Genomic DNA, 20234 nt, shown 5'->3' with positions numbered 1-20234 from the left:
GCTGCAGAGGACGTAAACCCATGGGTCAGGGCCACTGTAGGACTGCCGAAAGTTTCTCTGGGTCCATCAAAAAACAGCAGTGGAAATTACATAGCCCAGGAATTTAACCTGTTCACGATGGCACTTCTCCAGTTTACAACAGAGATTGTTCTCTCTCCGTTTCTGAAGCACACGACAGACATCAGTGTGGTGGCTCTCCAGGGACTTGGAAAACCACCACACATAACTGCAACAAATCTCAGAGGACATCGTTAATAAATTCCTGGAAAACTGCTGGGGCGTTACAAAGGCCAAAAGGCATTACAAGGTACTCATAATGGCCTGTTCTGGTATTAAACGCAGTTTTCCACCCGTCACCCTCCTTAATCCTCACGAGATTGTATGCCCCTCTCAAATCAAGCTTTGTGAAAACCGTTGCTCCCTTGAGGCAGTCAAATAACTCTGTAATCAACGGAATCGGATAGGCATTCTTAATCGTGAGATGATTGAGACCCTTATAATCAATACAAGGTCTCAGTTCACCACTCTTCTTCACAAAGAAGAAACCAGCACCAGCAGGAGACAAGAATTTGCGGATGAAACCTCGAGAAAGTGCATCTGCAACATACTCCTCCATGGCCTTATCCTCCAAGACCGATAAAGGGTAAACCCGACCACGAGGGGGTATGGCACCAGGTTGAAGGTCAATTGCGCAATCATACGGCCAGTGTGCAGGCAAACTACCGGCTTGACCTTTGTCAAAGACATCACTAAAATCGCGGTACTCCTCCGGCAGGGAGGAGAGTGAAGAGGTGCACAGGACCTTGGCTACCTTCTGGAAGCATGTCTCACTGCATTGTGGTGACCAGGAGAGAACCTCAGCACGGAGCCAATTAAAAGAGGAGTTGTGCCTCTGTAACCAAGGATAACCAATAACAAGCAGAAACTTAGGTGAGGAAATAACTTGGAATTTGATTATCTCATGGTGAAGAGCCCCTATGGCCATGGACAACGGAACTGTCTCATGAGTCACATGGGCAGGCTGTAGAGATCTGCCGTGAAGAGCCTCAATGGCAAGTGGAGTGTCACGCAGCCACAGCGGAATCGAGTGTTTCAATACAAAGGTAGCGTCAATGAACAGGCCTGCAGCCCCAGAGTCGATTAGAGCCTGTACCTCGACGGACGACTCAGCCCAAGAAATGGTAACCGAAACCAGGGGCTTATCCTTCTGGATAAGTGGGGATGAAACAACGCCACCTAATGTCTGTCCGTGATAGGACCTCAAGGTTCGGGTGTTCCCTGGATGGGTAGGACAGGACTTCAAAAAGTGACCTGCCTGGCCACAATAAAGGCACAATCTCTCCCTCCTCCTAAAGGCTCTCTCATCTGCAGACAGACGCGTGAAACCCAAGTGCATGGGTTCACCTTCACTGCCCGGAAGGTGAGGGAGGCACGGGTGGGACTGCAAAGCTCAGAGACAAACGTACAGGAGGCTTCCACAAGAGCTCCTTAAAAGAGAGTCTTTCTCTGAGGATGGCAAACGTGATCAACTTCTCCAGCTCAGTGGGTATATCTCAGGCTGCTATCTCATCCTTGATGGTATCCGAGAGACTATGAGAAAAAGCAGCCACAAGGGCCTTACTGTTCCATGGAACCTCTGCTGCCAGAGTATGGAATTCAATGGCATAGTAGGCAACAGTTATCGCACTCTGTTCGAAGGACATGAGGCACTTTTGCAGCAGAAGCGGAGCATGCAGGAACGTCAAATACCCTTTTAAACGAAGCCACAAACTCAGGGTAACTCAAGACAACAGGTTTTCATGTCTCCCATAGAGGGTTTGCCCAGGCCAAGGCTCTCTCAGAAAGCAAAGATATCACGAAACCTACTTTCCTTCTGTCCGTGGGAAACGCCTGGGGCAGCATCTCAAAGTATATCTCAGCCTGGTTGAGAAACCCTCTGCATTGGACTGGATCGCCCTCAAATCACTGGTGAAGCAGAGCAGAACCAGACATACCTCTAATAGAGGTAATATTTGAGGCAGGTGCCTGCACAGAGACTGAAGCAGCAGCAGGGTTGGCCTGTAACATAGATTGTATTGGGGCGGCCACAGTGGGAGATTCCAGGTGAGCCATGCAACTCAAGAGCATTTGTAACACCATGGCGAACTGATCCATGCGGTGATCCAGTTCATCCAATCTGGAAAAAATATTACCAACAAGTGGATTGACTGCATCTTCTGAATTCATAGCCTTCGCCTACTGTCAGAAACCATGAAATCAGACTGAGACAGAAGTACAGTTAAATCACACTTGTTTAATAATAAAAGTAAAAAGAACAAACGTAGTCAAAACATAGCCAAAGTTCAGTAACTGAAACGGATAGTCAGCCAAGCCAGAAATCAAAGTAGTGAAACAGCAAGCAGGATCTGGAGCAGAAGGGATGTCAGCAAAGCCAGTCTTTAAACAGGAACACAGGAGATAGTTTCTTGTGATGTGACCAAGGCGAAGGCAGAGCTCCTCTGGACTGGACGGCTTAAGTAGGCAGGACTGATGAGCAGGATCATCAACAGCTGAGTAACTGTGGCGAGAGATGGGAGCTGGCAATTAGCCGACAGCTGAGCGGCCAGCGCAGAGAATGAAAGGCTGAGCCCAGCCCTGACAAGAGGACAGTAGTGAGGCAGAGGTCAGTAGTATGTATGGCAGAGGACAGTAGTAAGACACCTTTCACACTGGAGGCGTTTTTCAAGCACTTTAGCGCTAAAAATAGCGCCTGTAAAAACCTCAGCTGCAATCCCAGTGTGAAAGCCTGAGTGCTTTCACACTGGGGCGCTGCACTGGCAGGACGTCCAAAAAGTCCTGCAAGCGGCTTCTTTGCAGCGTTGTAGATGCGGTGAATACACCGCTCCTAAAGCTCCCCTACCCACTGAAATCAATGGGCTGCACCGCCGAACCGCTGGCAAAGCGCCGCATTGCGGGCGGTTTTCACCCTTTTTCGGCCGTTAGTGGGGGTTAAAAGCGCCCGAAAAGAGCTGCAAAAATTACGATAAAGCACCGCTTTACTGGCGACGCCCGAGGCAGAGGACAGGAGAGGTCAGTAATAAGTGTGGCAGAGGTTAATAGTAGGTATGACAGAGGACAGCAGAGGGCAGAGATCATTGTCCAGCACACAGACACTGGCACTGGGGCACAGGTATCTTGACCACCCTGGGGGACACTAGTACTGGTGACAATCAGCAATCCCCTCACTTTGAGGGATTTCCTCTCACTTCCTGTTATGACCATGTGACAGGAAGTGAAATCTCCTCAATGGGATAACAAAGTGACAGGGGTTATAACCATCTCCTCTCCTCCAAAATAAAAAACGAAGTGTTATCTTTAGTTCTACCTTAAATAACATTCTATGCCCAAAGCTGGATGCCACCACTCAGTCACAGGGCAGAACTCCCTCCCTAGTAGCAGTATAATAATAGTTCTTCAATGGCGGAATACTCTATCATCCAGCTCAGTGCGGAGAAGATGAGTTCAATTCAGCAGTGACAGAACACACAGGCCATTCATCGCCCAGTCCTCCCCATTGTTTACACCTCGCCTTCATACCACATGATAATCTTTCTCTAGCTCTTTATCTCATTATCAGCAAATCCCCATAGCAACAGCCGCTACAAATCTGGAAAATTCTCTCCAACTATCGAGAGAGTAGACCGGAAGCGGAAGTACAACCTCGCCGGAAGTTGTTTTGTGGAGGCGAGAGCGGAGAGTGAAAACAGTGAGTGTCGGGAGGAATCCCATGTGATTTTTGCCGGTGCGGTGTTGGGGGAGATCGGGTGGTATGTGGTGTGCTGTGGTCGGGTATGGGAGGAAGTTCTCCTCTATGGTGACAGCAGTACAGAGCTGTTCAGTGTCCTTACTAGGCTGAACGGCCGATGACAATATCCCTGGCTACTCTGAATCTGGGCTGTTTTTGTCTGACAGGAGGCAGGTGTGATATGATGACAGGATTCTGGAGAACAAACGACTCTAAAGCCTGATACACACGATGGGAATATCGGACGAATGGCTGTCCAATTTAAAAAAAATTTTTTTTTTTCATGCTATAGTTTCATATAAAAAAAAATGTATTGTATTGTATTTGTGGACGAAAACTATTGATTAAATGAAAATTGTACGATCTGATATCGTACAAGAAAAATGTTGGTGTTTGTCCCTTCAGATAATTTTGGAGGAAAGCTGTGTACTGACGATCGTTTCGAAAGCGGTATTTTTTGTACAATGTTCTGATCGTGTGTCGTAGGCTTTAAGACAATTCTTGTAAGAATACAACTTCCCGCAAAGATGTAATGTATTCTTTTGTTTCCATGTATGTGCGGTCATGGTCACTCGATATATATACACATTCTCTGTATTTTTTTTTGGATGAATACTGTGCTGGTTAACCACTTAAAGACCGCCCATCGCATATATTTACTGTGGCAGGGCAGCTCTATTGCGCGAAACAACATACCTCTACGTCATCTCGTGCAATAGATACTGTGGGCGTGTGCCCGCTGCACAGGTGGGAGGAAATCAACGTGTCCGGCTGGCCCTGATGTCCGCCAACCAAACGCAAACGCAAACACTCCACAGAGAGGCAGAACGGGGCTCTGCTTATGTAACTCCCGGTTCTGACGGGGAAGTACAGAGAGATCTTCTGTTCCTTGTAGGCAATAACAGCGATCTGAAATAGAAAAAAGCAAGTGCAGCGCAATGAAAATATACACACATAAAATAATGAAGGAATATCTAAGAAAAATGTAAAAAGTCCTTAATATTCATAGATGGAATACACTCCCACTCTTGATTGAAATAGGACAGATAATTTCTTCTCAGTAACTCTTGCAAATAAAACTGTAGGAAATTGCGCTTACCAGAAGAGATGGACCTCTAAATTATAGGAGGTCAAACGAGCCTGATAACCAGAAACATCAGCAAAAACGGCTAGGATCCCTTGGATAATTATCCTCATCCGCCCATACCTCTTGCAAGCTGGAGACCGTATAATTCTTGATATAGCGCTCTGATTCTCCTTGACGGGACTCCAAATAACTGATAGCACCCGCAAACTACCAGGCTGGACCCCAGACAAAACCCCAAGGGACCCGATCCAAAAGAATCGTCAGGCGTGGCCATAGAGGGCAGATAGGGGGACACTGCAGCCTAGCATTGACCTGTATGGCCTGTCTTCAAGGGAGACACTCATAGGTTCCAAGTAGACTCCTTGGAAGAGGTGATCAAATACCACCAAAAGAAAGCTCTTTTTGTGGGGGGAAAAAAGGACATCAATTTTATTTGGGTACAGCGTCGTACGACCACTGTCAGTTGCAATGACGCAGTGCCGTAGCCCGTATCACAAAAATTGGCCTGCTCATTAAGGGGGTAAAATCTTCCGGGGCTGAAGTGGTTTAACGAGATTCCTTTGTTCTGTTGTCATACAAGAACATTTTTTGTGTTCATCCCTTTTAGATAATTTTGCATGAACTGTCGTGTTTGGCTCTCGAAAGCTGTGTACTAACGATCAGATTATCGTACGATTGCTCCAAAGACGGTATTTTTCGTTTGATTTTCTCATGGTGTGTACTAGGCGTCTTACGCACAAACGATTTTTGTTTAACCAGTACAGTATTTGTAAAAAATTGAGTGATCAGGACCACACATGCTCAGAAATGAAAGAATACATTACAATACCATATGGGGTGGTATCAAAGTTTGGAGACTAGCTCTGTTTACAAGAAAGTCCTTTATTTATCTACATTTACACACTATCACCTTCAAAATAGTCCCCTTGTATGGCTGTCAGTATTCCTGCCACTTCTGGAATGTGTCCTGGAAGTCTTCTTTTCGTAGCGTGTCAAGCACCTTCTGCGATTTGCGCTGGATCTCCACATAGAAGTCAAAGCCACCACCATTGAGCTGGATCTTCAGCTCATTACAGCATCACCACAAACTTGCCAAATCGTGTCAAACCTCTCTGTTGCAGATTTGCCCAGTTTCACGCAGAATTTCACGTTTGCTCTTTGTTCTATCTCGCTGCCTATGATAAAATAGCAGAAGTGGTAACGCACGTGGTCAGAATAGCACCAGCTCCCAATGTACACAGGATGATGTCTTTTGGCACAATGACTTGTAAAGGTCGGTGCTTCCCGTGACTGTGCTTGCAGCCTTGTGCTGCCATCTGTTGGCGTGTTACAAAACTAGCCTTGAAACTTTTTTTTTATACCAGCTCATACATTACATCACTTCCGAACTTGTATTCTGTTATATGAGAATTTTCGTAAGTTGAGTAACCTCTTTATTTTCGATATGAGACTAGCATGCACAAAAAAAAAAAAAAAACGGACGACCATCCGTCCCATATTCTCATTGTGTGTACAAGGCATTAGGCTCTGTTTACACCTGTGCGTTTGTTTTGCTCTAAAATGCACCTTCCCAGCACATCAAAAGCGCATGAAAAAGAATCCTCTTTAAGATTCAATCAGGTGCAAGAAAAATGAATGTATTCCAATGAGATTGTGGTGTAAATCAGCTTCTAACCCTATATAACTGTTCAAATTGGTGCGCTGCATTTTTTTTTTTTTTAAAGTGCACTGTTTGTAGCATGTTCAGTGCCTTGCTTGAAAAACGCATTTTCCATTATAGTCAATGCAAGCGTACCAAAAACGCACCGCACATTTTTTTTTTTTTTAATGCGTTTTTTTTCTTTTGCTCAGGTAACCAGGAGGGAAAACGTATATAAAATGTATTATTGTAAAAACAGGAAGCGAGAGGAAATCCCTTTCACAGTGAGCTAATCATAGGATGTCACTGGAACTCCTGTCCCCATTGGAAGATTTCCCCTTTTGAGATTTTCTTTTACCTTCAATGAAAATGGTAAACAGGACAAATAGAGAGGGTGAATCTCCCTAACGGGGGTCACAGACAGCAAAAAGACCTGAACAGGTGTTTTAATTCCTCCCCACTCTATCCAAAACTAAAAAAAAAAAATGGTTCGCACCAGTGCGGATTTGAAACCGTGCTACTTTAGTGCGATTTACACCTCCGATGTCATTGCGACTTCGTTTAACAGAAGTATATGCAATTCGCAATGAAATCAGCAAAAAGTAGTGCAGGAACCCCTTTCAGAGGCACTGCGACATGAGTCGTGGCTATTTTAGCAGTTCCATTGCCGGCAGTGGGGTGCGACTTGTCATGTGATTTGGATTTGTCAAATTGCACAACAAACCCCGTACGTGGCTAGGCTCCCAAAAAGTCCCACACATGTGGTATCCCCGTACTCAGGAGAAGCAGCTGAATGTATTTTGGGGTGCTATTCCACATATGCCCATGGCCTGTGTAAGCAATATATAATTTAGTGACAACTTTTTGTAATTTTTTTTTTTTTTTTTTTTTTGTCATTCAATCACTTGGGACAAAAAAAAATTAATATTCAATGGGCTCAACATGCTTCTCAGCAATTTCTTTGGGGTGTCTACTTTCCAAAATGGGGTCATTTGGGGGGGTTTGTACTGCCCTGCCATTTTAGCACCTCAAGAAATGACATAGGCAGTCATAAACTAAAAGCTGTGTAAATTCCAGAAAATGTACCTTAGTCTGTAGACGCTATAACTTTTGCGCAAACCAATAAATATACGCTTATTGACATTTTTTTTTTAACCAAAGACATGTGGCCGAATACATTTTGGCATAAATGTATAACTAAAATTTAGTTTATTGGATTTTCTTTCTATAACAAAAAGTAGAAAAAATCTTTTTTTTTTTTTTTCAAAATTTTCTGTCTTTTTCCGTTTTTATAGCGCAAAAAATAAAAACCGCAGAGGTGAGCAAATACCATTTAAAAAAAAAAAAAAAAAAAGCTCTATTTGTTGGAAGAAAAGGATGCAAATTTTGTTTGGGTACAGCATTGCATGACCGCGCAATTAGCAGTTAAAGCGACGCAGTGCCAAATTGTAAAAAGTGCTCTGGTCAGGAAGGGGGTAAATCCTTCTGGGGCTGAAGTGGTTAAATACAGATGCTCATCCCAAGAAAACACAAGAGTTCTTAAGTCCTGGATAAATATGAGATTTTACTATTTCCTATTTAAAATAAATGACAATATGTCTGCTGAGAAACACTGCAAGGTAACCCCACCCCATTGCATTCTATCTGCAGGGTACTGCCATGGAGTTGGAGATGTCAGACCGTTATGACCATGCTTTGCTGGGTATCCTGCAGCATGTGGGGAACATCCAGGACTTTTTAAATGTTTACTTTGGGTTCTTGTACCGCAAGACAGACTTTTACCGGGTATTACTGAGCCCTCAAGAGCGGATGGGATTCCCCCCAGGTGTTGCCCAGAACATGGTGCTGCAGGTGAGTATTTGGCTTTTACAGTGTGCAGTGCCATGTAGACAGTGCTGGAGATGAATCACACTTGTCCTCTCTCAGACATTCAAAAAGCACGAGCGACTGGCCATGAAGGACCATGAGCAGAGGGTGCGAGACTTGGAGGAGAAAATGAAGAAGCAGGAGGAGAAGTTGGCTGAGAGTGGTGAGGCACCTATGGCAACAGAAGAAGTTGTCTTAGAGACACCAGCAGATGAGTCACCTGGGGAGCAGGAGACATCAGAGAATCAGCCAGAAAATTCCAATACACCAGAAAAAGCTGCAGAGGCCAGCACCAGCAATATCGACAGCTCAGCTTCTTCATCCAGGTACATTGAGAAATAAATTAAGTGTAGTTGAAGTATTCTTTTACTATGACCTTTGTTTGTCTGCAAGGGGTATTATATATGGAGATTGAGAGTGTTCTCCATAGCAACCAATCAGATTATCTATAGTTTTTAAAATCCATTTAGAGACGCATAGCAAGTCATGCATCAATTTCGCAATTCAGGTGTAGGCCTAATTAATAGTCACTACACTATATTAATTATGATATAGAAGTGAGAGCTGTATTATTATTATTATATTTTTTTTTTTTTTTTTTTTTTATGGGGGGGATGATGACGGGATGCATGAAAATGCATTTACCTTTTAAATAAACTCTCCAGGGAAATCCTTTTGTCTCTTTTCATTCAGCAACTGTATTTTCACTAACTACAAAGCTCTAGCTATATCCTTTTAAATTGCAGTCATCCATCTTTTTTTGTCACTGCTGATATTTTACAGGTTTAAAAAAAAGGTACAGATATTTGAACATACATTGACCTCCTGAACCTTTTCATGATGGAGGGTAAAACAAATCCTAACACCTGAACACAACTTTGCTACTTTGACATGTGTTTGGTAAAGCTGTACACATCACTACTGCAACTACTTTGTGTATCTAAGTGAATTATACCTTGTTTTTTTCAGGAGAAATGTAACTTTCATTTAGTGGTAAATGGTAATGGATATCTCCCTTTTTATTATCAAATAAAAACTGGCCCAGCATAGTAAAAAGAATAACATTTTCTTAAAGCGGAGCTCCACCTTAAAAAAAAAAAAAATATTAAAAGCCAGCAGCTACAAATACTGCAGCTGCTGACTTTTTTAATAAATGGACACTTACCTGTCCCAGGGTCCAGCGATGCCGAAGCCGATTGATCGCTCGTCTCTCGGCTGCCCCCACCGCCATCCTCGGTCAGGGAATCAGTAAGTGAAGCGTTGCGGCTTCACTGCCTGGTTCCCTACTGCACATGCGCAAGTCGCGCTGCGCGTCTTCACTGGTCCCTGTTGTGTTCTGGGAACGGTGTGTTTCCCAGAACAGGATGGGGGGGGGGGGGGGCATCTGCGGATATTCTGCGGCTATCTATACCCAGAAGTGGGTGCAGATACCTGTATTAGACAGGTATCTCCACCCCCTCCTCCCTGAAAGGTGCCAGTTGTGGCACCGGAGGGGGGGAGGAATCCGATGAGTGGAAGTTCCACTTTAGGGTGGAGCGTCGCTTTAAATGTAGCTGTATTTTTCTTGTTACTACGATAACCTACCAACCCAAAAAAAAAAAAATGATCCGGCTCCTAACAATTACAGCGATACCACATATGTATATGTTATTTGTTTGTACTCATAGTACAGCTCAGAAACAACGGTGCATATTTTTTTTCTATCCTAACTAAAATACAATGACACTGAGACAAATTTAAATCCTACCCAAAATATGCTGACAGTGACCTCTTGACCTTGACCCTAACTTTTTTTTTTTTTACAATAGCAGGAGAGAAAGATACTATGTATCTTTCTCTTCATTCAAATAAGAAAACACACGGGATGGGCTTTACAGTAATTCATCACTGTGATAGCCAATCAGAGGCGATCACAGTGATCAGAAACCAGGCTTTCTGGTCCTGGATCGTTCTTACGGAACCCTGGGCTCTCAGTGCCAGTGCCTGTGCTTCAAGCACACTCGCACTCCCAGCACAAACACATGTACGCATATATACGGTCTCATGGAAGAAGACCCACTTCAGTATGAACATGTACAAAAAGTCGTGAAATGTTAAACAGTATAATGAAAAAAGATACCTTGAACTTGATTTAATAAAAACGGAGAGTAATTTAAAGATTTGAAGGTGCAATATAATTGCACAAGGAAAGAAACTGTTTTAGGAAACTATTACCTGACATGGAGAGATTTTTTTTTTTTTTTTTTTTTTAATTCTGACCACTATAGAGCTCTGGTGCAGAGTAGGTGTTACATGTACTCGGCATTCAGTAAGCACATGTAAAAGTTAGCAATTTGCAGAGGAAGATTTACTGTGCTGATAAAGCAGGGCAGTTATGTGCAAAGCCAAACACAGTGCGTGACTATATTGGAAAGGTAAAGGTTACATGGTCCCTCTGTGCCAAGTAGTGAATAAGAGCAGAAAAAAACCATTTAGGATATTACATTCAAGAGCAGATGATGCCACCCTGATCAAAATGAAGAGGCAATATAAATATAATATAAATAAACATTCTATATACATGGGTGTAAAGCTTATTTGTCAAGTAAGATGTAATCTGTAAGAAATTATATGTGTAAGATTTATCTTTTACAGAGTTTTATAGGAGACCCATAAGCACTAACAGCCGGGGCTATGCGGGTATCTGAATAATCAGTCTTCAGTTATATTAGTGCTGTTTTACAAATAAGTTTCTATGTGCCCCTTGATTAACATTGGGCTATGTTGACTAGCATTGCTGTCCAGTTCTGCCCTATTGCATTAGAAAGTAGCGCTTCTCAAATGCTTTCCTTTCTAAACGCTACATCTGAATTGCTTTGCCTGCAATGGAAACATACCTTTAGTAGTCTCGACTGAATTCAGAGAAATGCAAAGCAAGTCAATGCAGTAAATGCAGCCTCATAACTTACAGCTACACTACACCACTGAGATAAATGGTAATGTTCTGACCTGTCCTTTTGATGTGAATTTTAAAATCGGGTCATAGGAAAACAAAGCCTGTCTACATCAGCCTGTCTTTTTCCAAATCTGAACCTTCAGCTTGAGTGCCAGAGATCAGTAGAAAATGAACAGGTGCTGCCCTGCAAACTGCCTGACAGCACTCAATTCACTAAGCTGTAAAGCAGTGATGGGGAACCTTGGCACCCCAGATGTTTTGGAACTACATTTCCCATGATGCTCAACTACACTGCAGAGTGCATGAGCATCATGAGAAATGTAGTTCCAAAACCTCTGGGGTGCCAAGGTTCGCCATCACTGCTGTAAAGTATGTGTTGTTTGCAACAACCATCATTGTTTTCAGCCATACATAAGAGTGATGGAAACTTCCCAGTGCCAAGGAAGGCAGGAATCTTATTACCAATATGTTACATTTAGTAATATTTTTAGTATATAACTAATGCTTGCTCACAACCAAGGGGAAGAACAAGAATTGATGGGACTTTTTAGGGCTAATTGACACATTGTGCGGTGACATACGTTTTACTGCATTGTAAAACGCCTGTCACCGCAAGGACACACAGAAAACAGTTGTTTCCTGTGTGTCCCATTTACATTGCAATTCAGCCTGGAGCTGTGTTGTAGCATGCTGCAGCAAAATGCAGACACGCTGCATTTTATCGCAGTTCATTTTATAGCAGAGCATCACGCTGCTGTACAGTGCCATATATGAGTGTATGGTTTGTATATTTCAAATAAAGTTTGGCCAAAACAAAAAAGGGAGCCTTGTGATGTGCTGAGTATTGCACCACACTGCCCCCAAGTGTGGCCTGAGCAGACTGACAGGTAAAGTGCTTCGGCAGCTGCTTGCTCTAGTGTGAATCCAGCCTTAAGGTGGATAGTTTCTCAAAGAAATGTCATTACACACACTTCTGCTGCAATACATTCTTTAATTATCACTCAGCCATTAGACGAACGATGGCTACTGTTAAAATAACAGCCTTACCATCATTAAAACCAGAACAAAAAAAAATTCCACCACGTATAAAACATTTGAACACAACCCATTCACAGCATAATACTATATCAAAATCCCCCCCCAGAGGTTGAAATTTGACTACCCCTAAAATTCAAAATATAGCTGCAACATCCAGAGATCTGGTCAGAAAATACACTGTGGACAAGTGCTGAACTCCAATGCCTTTCACCTAATGCTTCTTCAAGAAAAGGCTGTTCTAAAAACAGAGTAGGAGGAAAAAATAAAACCTCTTAAAAAGCCAGCCAGACCATTGTTCAAATCAAGGATGTTTTGCGCTAGCAATATGGTACATCCACAATATAATGGTAATAATGATAGCAATAGATCAACTTAAAGTGGAAGTTCAGTCAAAATATACCTAAGGCTAAACCTACTCCCACACTCATTCTAAGACTATTGTATCTACCCTTTGAAAGAAAAGATGCTTACACTTACCTATTCTGAAGCCGCTCCGGTCCAGTCACATGATTTTTCCAGCAGCAACTTCAGTGAACAGGAGAGATCGCTGACAACGGCTGCAGATGCCTATGCGATGATGTCCTCTATAGCTTTTCTATGGGGTGTCCGTTGTCGGCTGCCTCTCCTCTAAACTGAATCCAGTGCTAAGTCCTGATCATGTGACCGGGCCAGAGCGGCTTCAGAATAGGCAAGTATGAGCATCTTTTCATTCACAGAGTAGATAGAATAGTCTTAGAATGTGTGGTGGGAGTAGATTTAGCCCTAGTTAGATTTTGACTAAACTTCCACATTTTGTATATAAATGTGAATTTATACATTTACCAAAAGTATTGTATCCAAATAAACTTCAGCACATGTAACCATGGGAACCACATAAGGCCCCAAAGGATGAATCCACTCGCGACAAAAGTGCAAATGAGTGTTTTTGAGTGTATATACTTTGAGGGGCCAGCATTAGGAAGCACTAAAGGCTCATGCACACTGCAGCTCAAGAAAGCTGCTTTTACAGGCCTTTGACCCTTTTTTTTTTTTCCCCTCCTCTCCATGTTAACCTAGCTGGCTGTGCACACACGGGTGTTTTGTAGGAGTTTAGGGGCATAAGAAAAGAAAAACATCACTTTGTGCATTCAGAAGAGGAGCTTTTGAGAAAAAACCCCTGGTGCGTTTAAACGTGGGTGAATGCCTTTAAATGTTACTCACGGTTAGTGCTTGAGCGTTTTTTCATTTCATTGGCCAGAATAAATATTCTGGCCAATGAAATGAATAAACGCCCAAACACTTAACGCACCTAAACACACTTGAAAAAAGGTGGCTTTTTGCTGCTGCTTTTCTCCTGCCATTAGAATATGCTCCACCTAGCCAAAAAGCCTGGCAGATCCCTCTTCTCATGAACCGCAGAAGCCAATCAATGAGTACTAGGTGAGGAGCTCTCCTGAAGAAGGGGAGGAAGTAACCAAATGACCACACATCCTCCCCCTAGAATTTAGAGTATGCCCCAAGACCCACACCATACCATCTGTGAGTATAGGAAAACACACATAAAGTGCAGTGGCAAAACATGTGGAGAGTGAATTAATAAAAAAAAAATTAAAAAAAAAATGTGCCAATGTGCAAGATAATGACTAGGCCTTGTGGCCTAGTAACAAAAATTGCCTCGGCCTCCATCAAAATGTCTAGCTTATAAGGCGATGTGCAGAAAAAATTAAGTGGTGTTGTGGCCTAGAGCTCCTTCTCACATTGGGGTTCCAAACCCATAATGATACTAAGAGCACCCCTGCATCACCATTCCCAGTGGGGACGCTTAACACCACAGACTCTCTGCCTCCCTGACCCCTGGCTAGACAAGGCAGCACCACTCAAGTCAGGAGGCAGTTGGCTCCTCCAGAATCCTCCACACCAGGAAATAATTCCTGACCTCCACCTTCATCCAGTGGACATATATTCAGTTTCTTTCTTTGATCCTTTCCCACACTAACAATCAAAATTCTGCGGTGTTCCAGCCATTGAGGGAGCAGTGTCCATTTTTTAAAGCAGAGTTTTACTTTAGTGATTCTGCTGCTGGTGGGGTATTTGTTGCTAGCGGTAGAATGTACAAAAAGTGAGCCACTGGCCTTACAGCAAGAAGCAGTGGAGGGAAACAAAATGACAAAAAAGAACCAAGGAAAAATCCAAGCTCTACTTGCAACCAACCAAATTAACCTGTCTAACAGTATGCGTTACAAGAGGGGTTTAGTCTGCACACATTTGCAAATGCATGTGTAAGCTACAGGCCCGGCCAGGCTCCCTGTTGCCTGTAGTTCCGATCTCTTGACTAATGAAAGACTCCACAATGGGAAGCATTTGCATTCTGATGGGATAGATGGAGGGCAAATGGGCTGGAGGGAGCCCACCCTTCCTTAAAGGTACAGGGACAAACTGAACAGCATATAGCACCATGGCTGCAAAGGTGTCAGTACGTTGCCTGACCTAAACAACAAGCATACAAAAAGGAGCATTGGAGGGTAACAAAATGACAAAAAACAACCAAGAAAAATTCAAGCTCTACTTACCGACCAGCTTGCGACCAGAGATGGGCACTACAGGTAACGGGGTGCCTTGCCGGGACCTGTAGCTTACACATACATTTGCAAATATGTGCAGACTAAACCCCTGTTTTTAACACATACTGTTAGACAGGTCCATTTGGTCGCAAGCTGGTCGGCAAGTAGAGCTTAGATTTGTCCTTTGGTTGTTTTTTGTCATTAAGCGGTAGAATTGCCAATGTGACATCGACCTTCTAAGACTTCAGCCTTCTGGTCGAAAATGGGTGTTGGCTGGGTTCTGGACAGCAGTAATGATCTGCTGGCAGTTACCTTTTTTTAAAAACAAATTAGATTTTGAAAAATATCTTTAGTCAGACGTGTAAGAGCTGCAGAAATGTTGAGTCATACTACTGAGTCAGAAGCATAATGTATAATGTGATGAGGAAGGTTCAACAAAGGAGAGTAATCAATATGGCCTTCAAATACACTGGAGCTGAGCCCTACGAAGTACACACAGAATAAAGAGTCTGATAGTATAAATTCCTAGTAAAAAATCTAGAGGATAGAAATAGGTTAAGTTGTCTGTAGTAACCATTTTATATACTTGATTTAATTTTTGCTTTAAAAGTTGACAAGATAGCTAGAATCTGAGCTATGTTGTTTTTTCAAAGCATGCATTTAACGATGGTTTTGTTTCAAATCAGGAGCCAAGAAGATTTCCAGATGGACCCAGACAGTTACAATGGTGCAGTGAGGAAAAACTACAAATGGTCCCAGGATTACAGTGACTTGGAAATTAAAGTGCCAGTTCCCAAGGATGTGGTGAAAGGCAAACAGGTAACCTGGACTCAGTATGAATCATTACATAATACATTGCCATCAGTTAAGTGCATAAAGCTTGGATATATGAAGTAGAGTGTGTTTGGTATGCTAGGCTCCCAGCAGAGGGCATAGTATACCAATTTAGTAAATAAAAAAGGGACTGGCTCTATCAGACACAAAAGGAATATGAACAGTCTAAGTGGTCTGTGTGCTACTGCAGTTATTTAAATTGAACACATCCTACTTGGTGTTTTAAAAGTGACTGCAAGAGGAACAGATATTTGTTTCCTATGGCATTGAAACTGATTCTCGCTTTTATTCTCCAAAAAGTGGAAATGCAGGAAAGTGTAGTTGCTTATGAGCAATAATAACTTTTGTTCCTTCAGATGCTGCTTATAACAAAAATGGCCCAGGAGATGGGGTACACTAAAATTATTGGGTCCCCCCCCCCCTCTTTAAAGAACCACTGTGCCTTTAAATGAGGTTATATTTAGAAATTGATTATGCAAAAGATATTTTAGCAATATTGCAGAATAGTCTGTAAAAATTTCAGAAAAGATGAATGAGGGCATATTCCCACCAGCCAGGTCTGCTGTGCTCTGTTAAATGTTGCACGTTAACCTGCATTGCATTAAAATATCACAGCTGAGCAAAAATTGTGCATTCAGCATTTTTGGTAGAGCACCAAAAGAATGGCACAACATCACACCAAACTGCCTGGTTTTCTTCAGACATGACACTTGCCAAAGAGTTCAATCTTTGTTTCATCAGACCAGAGAATTTTGTTTCTCATGGTTTGAGAGTCCTTCAGGTGCCTTTTGGCAAACTTCAAGCGGGCTGTCATGTGCCTTTTACTGAGGAGTGGCTTCCATCTGGCCACTCTACCATACATGCCTGATTGGTGGAGTGCTGGAGAGATAGTTGTTCTTTTGGAAGGTTCTCCTCTTTCCACAGAGAAATGCTTGAGCTCTGTAAGAGTGACCATCAGGTTCTTGGTCACCTCCCTGACTAAGGCCCGTCTCCCCCCGATCGCTCAGTTTGGCCACGCGGCCCACTCTAGGAAGAGTCCTGGTGGTTACAAACTTCTTCTATTTATGGATAATGGAGGCCACTGTGCTCATTGGGACCATCAATGCTGCAGAAATGTTTCTGTACCCTTCCCCAGTTCTGTCTCTCGATACAGTCCTGTCTCTGAGGTCTACAGTAATTCCTTGGACTTCATGGCTTGGTTTGTGCTCTGACATGCGGGACCTTATAGAGACAGGTATGTGCCTTTCCAAATCATGTCCAATCAACTAAATTTACCACAGGTGGACTCCAATCAAGTTGTAGAAACATCTCAAGGATGATTAATGGAAACAGGATGCACCTGAGCTCAATTTTGAGTATTGTGGCAAAGGCTGTGAATAGTAAGTGCTAGTTCACACCAGACGCAGTTCTGTTCAGTTCCGTGCGCCTTTTTTTTCTGCACAAAATGCATGCACAGTGTTTTCAATGTATTTCAATAGCTCTAGTTCACACCATGCAGTCAGTTTCCGGTCAGTTTCTGCACCGGAAACTGACTGCATGGTGTGAACTAGAGCCATTGGATTACATGGAAAACACTGTGCATGCATATTTAGTGCAGAAAAAAAAGCACATGGGACTGCATCTGGTGTGAACTATCACTTAAGTACATGTGTTTTTTTTTTTTTTTTTCAAAATTCTAAAAAAAAAAAAAAAAAAAAATTCAAACAAACTGCTTTCACGTTGTCATTATGGGGTATTGTTTGTAGAATTTTGAGGAAAATAAAGAATTTAATCAATTTTGGAATAAGGCTGGAAAAGCTGTGAATACTTTCCAGATGCACTGTATGTGAGGAAATTATTTACTCAATGCACAGTTTTAGGATAGCGCTGTGAGGTGTTTGGTTTTTTTTTTTTTTTTTTTTTTCTTTATTTGTTATAGCGGTATAATACCTTTTTTTTGTAACCGCAACTGTCCAAATGGGTGAATTTTATTTGATTGTACACTTCCATTACACATAGCGTATATTTGAGTTTCACAGTATACAGTATCCATGTCTGATATCTGTGCAAGTTTAGTAACTTTAGGCAAAAGATAAAAATGTTATTAGAAGCTCTCCACATAACCCTTGTGACAACTTTGTGTTTTGGGGAAACATGACCTATCTGAAAAAATACCTGCTGACTGCAAACATGTGTATATAAAGCCTAAAGGGTTTTTTCTTTTCTTTGTGTCATGTCAAGGAGACTTCCCTTCATTTCCTGTTGCAGGGACACCGTAGGAAGTAAGAATAGATTTATTAGAGGGGATATCTCTTCTTACACAGTTGTCACCAGAACAGGCTTAGCTCTTGGAAGAATCCCCCCCTCTCCTATTCCTGCGTCAGCTCAGAACTTTTGGATTTCCCATCACTTTTTGTACCAGAGACAAATAGAGAGATATGTCAATTTTGACTTTTTATTCAAACTCGGAAGCTTAGCCCTCATCTCTATCTATGACCATAGATGACTTATGACCCCGTTGCAGCAGATGTATTACAAATGATGGTCATAAAAAAGGCAGGTGTGTCCTTGACATGTGCACTGCGATTGACAACCTTTTATCCCCCTTTAACTTTTTTTTACTGCTTCTAAGCAAGAGGCAAGATGGCAGCTCCCAGGTAAAATTAAATGAGTCTTGAGGTACAGACTGGAGCAGGGTTTATGTCCTGATGCATCAGTGTATTGTGATTATATAGATATAGATAGATATCTAATTACATCTTTTTATTTATTGCAACTATACTGTTTTGTAAATATTGGAAAATAAAATGGTTACTTTAACAAATGATAAAATTATTGGTTTTGAATGGACTGATACATTACCTCTGATTCTTGACCAATGTTCTGCATTTGCAAATCGAGAAAATGATGTGATAGTTGTCATGCTGTGGATGATGGATATGGCATCTGTAGGGAAACTGCTTTGCCCATATTGATCTCAGTACAGATTTTGGACTTGCAAAGTCTCATTTGAACTCTAAACAGGTTACTGATGCAGATGATCGTATCTGTGTAATCTGTAGCATAAATGATTGATAAAAAGGTACAGCAGTGCATGCCAAAGAGGTTTTGTGCCTTAAACCTTTGCTTTTCTCCAATATTTCCAGGTGTCGGTGGACCTACGGAATACATATATCCGTGTGGCAGTGAGGGACAGCCAAGGAGAACGTGTCTTGATGGATGGAAACTTGACTCACAAAATAAATGCGGAGACATCTCTATGGAGCCTGGAGCCTGGGAAATGTATCTCGGTAATAGGATAGATGAAGGGCCATATGTAGCTTATTTTTTCCTTGCAGCAGGTGCAAGCTTAGTATTCATATAGTAGGCACTCTATAGCGCATTCTTAAAGATCCGCTCCAGACAGCTAGTAAATAAACTGCTAAGCCTTTCTTGGGAAAGTTGCAGGTTTGCAATTAGAAAATCTGGTCAACACATAACATTCAGTGGGGAAAATGGGAGTACTATGGGGTCTAAAGAACTTTTTTTTTTTTTTTTTTAACAGATGTTCTTTATTACATTTTATAAAAGCAATATCTATCTGTGCTGGAACATCAACATTTTAAGATAGTCACTTGGTCATTATTGCATAGTATCCAACTAATAAAAATATCCTTCAGAATCAATGAGAGAGGGGGTAGACAGGAAAATGGGAGAAGAGGGGTAGGAGTTGGGAGTGGAAAATAGAGCAGCTCCTTGATACCAGTTTTAAAGCATAGGCCTGGGTAGGATTGAAACAACCAAATGATAAATAAAGGTTACAACATATCATATTGTTAAACCTCTGGCTTGCACTCAGGCCACCCAAATTGTATTGAATTTCTTAGTGCAGTTTTGTCACGTGTACATTAGTTTAGTTTATAGAAAGATAGAGCAGCATTCAGAGTGGATCTCCACAAATGAATGGTAGAAGATCAGACAATTTCCATTTAGATTGGAATATTTTCCTGGATTAGAAGGCATCATAGTAAAGAAACAACCGCTTATGAGAAATCATAGCAATATTATCACAGATATCCAGAAGAGAATCATGGGGTCCACAGTAATTGTTAACCCACTAATTGCATTATAATCCCTAACTACATCATGCCAACACTGTTTTTTGTATACAGGGGCAGGTCCAGGCCATACGTATGACTGTACTATTCGCTGTTTGACAAACTCGGTGTAGAATTTTTAATTGGATGAGCCTGTCTCTGGCCGAGATCATAAGGGCAGGTATTGTTACACTCCCTCATCCCAGTCGGCATCACTTAGGATATCCCGTTGTCAGGAGCGAAATAATTGAGAAACCTTAGGAATATCTTTACGTATGAGCTGAAGATAGGATGAAAGGACAAAATAGGAGTAGGGATTTGGGCTTGGTTGGACTGCATTTTTCAATTGGAGCAACCTAAAGAACATCCAGGTAGGAAGGTGAAATCTATCAAAGGTAAGATGTTCCTCAGGCATTATATATTGTATGATTTTTTTACCCCAAACCCAGCCCAAAC

The 20234-nt window shown here is 42.1% G+C and overlaps 1 protein-coding gene across 2 annotated transcripts in view; it reads left to right on the top strand.

Annotated features, from left to right (window-relative positions):
- The first annotated feature begins 3629 nt into the window (after positions 1 to 3629).
- NUDCD3 (NudC domain containing 3) overlaps positions 3630 to 20234 on the top strand; it is a 28556-nt gene continuing 11951 nt past the window's right edge. The window contains exons 1-5 of one of the 2 annotated variants that reach the window (XM_073622162.1): positions 3630 to 3745; positions 8161 to 8361; positions 8437 to 8702; positions 15576 to 15708; positions 18849 to 18992. In XM_073622162.1, the coding sequence (XP_073478263.1) occupies positions 8170 to 8361; positions 8437 to 8702; positions 15576 to 15708; positions 18849 to 18992 (735 nt within the window). In that variant the 5' untranslated portion in view covers positions 3630 to 3745; positions 8161 to 8169. The other variant, XM_073622163.1, reaches the window with a different exon arrangement.

This window comes from Aquarana catesbeiana, linkage group LG03 (assembly GCF_042186555.1).
Source record: "Aquarana catesbeiana isolate 2022-GZ linkage group LG03, ASM4218655v1, whole genome shotgun sequence".
In the NCBI taxonomy this organism is placed as follows: domain Eukaryota; kingdom Metazoa; phylum Chordata; class Amphibia; order Anura; family Ranidae; genus Aquarana; species Aquarana catesbeiana.
Note: the sequence above shows the minus strand (reverse complement) of the source record. Positions and strands in the feature narration are given on the sequence as shown.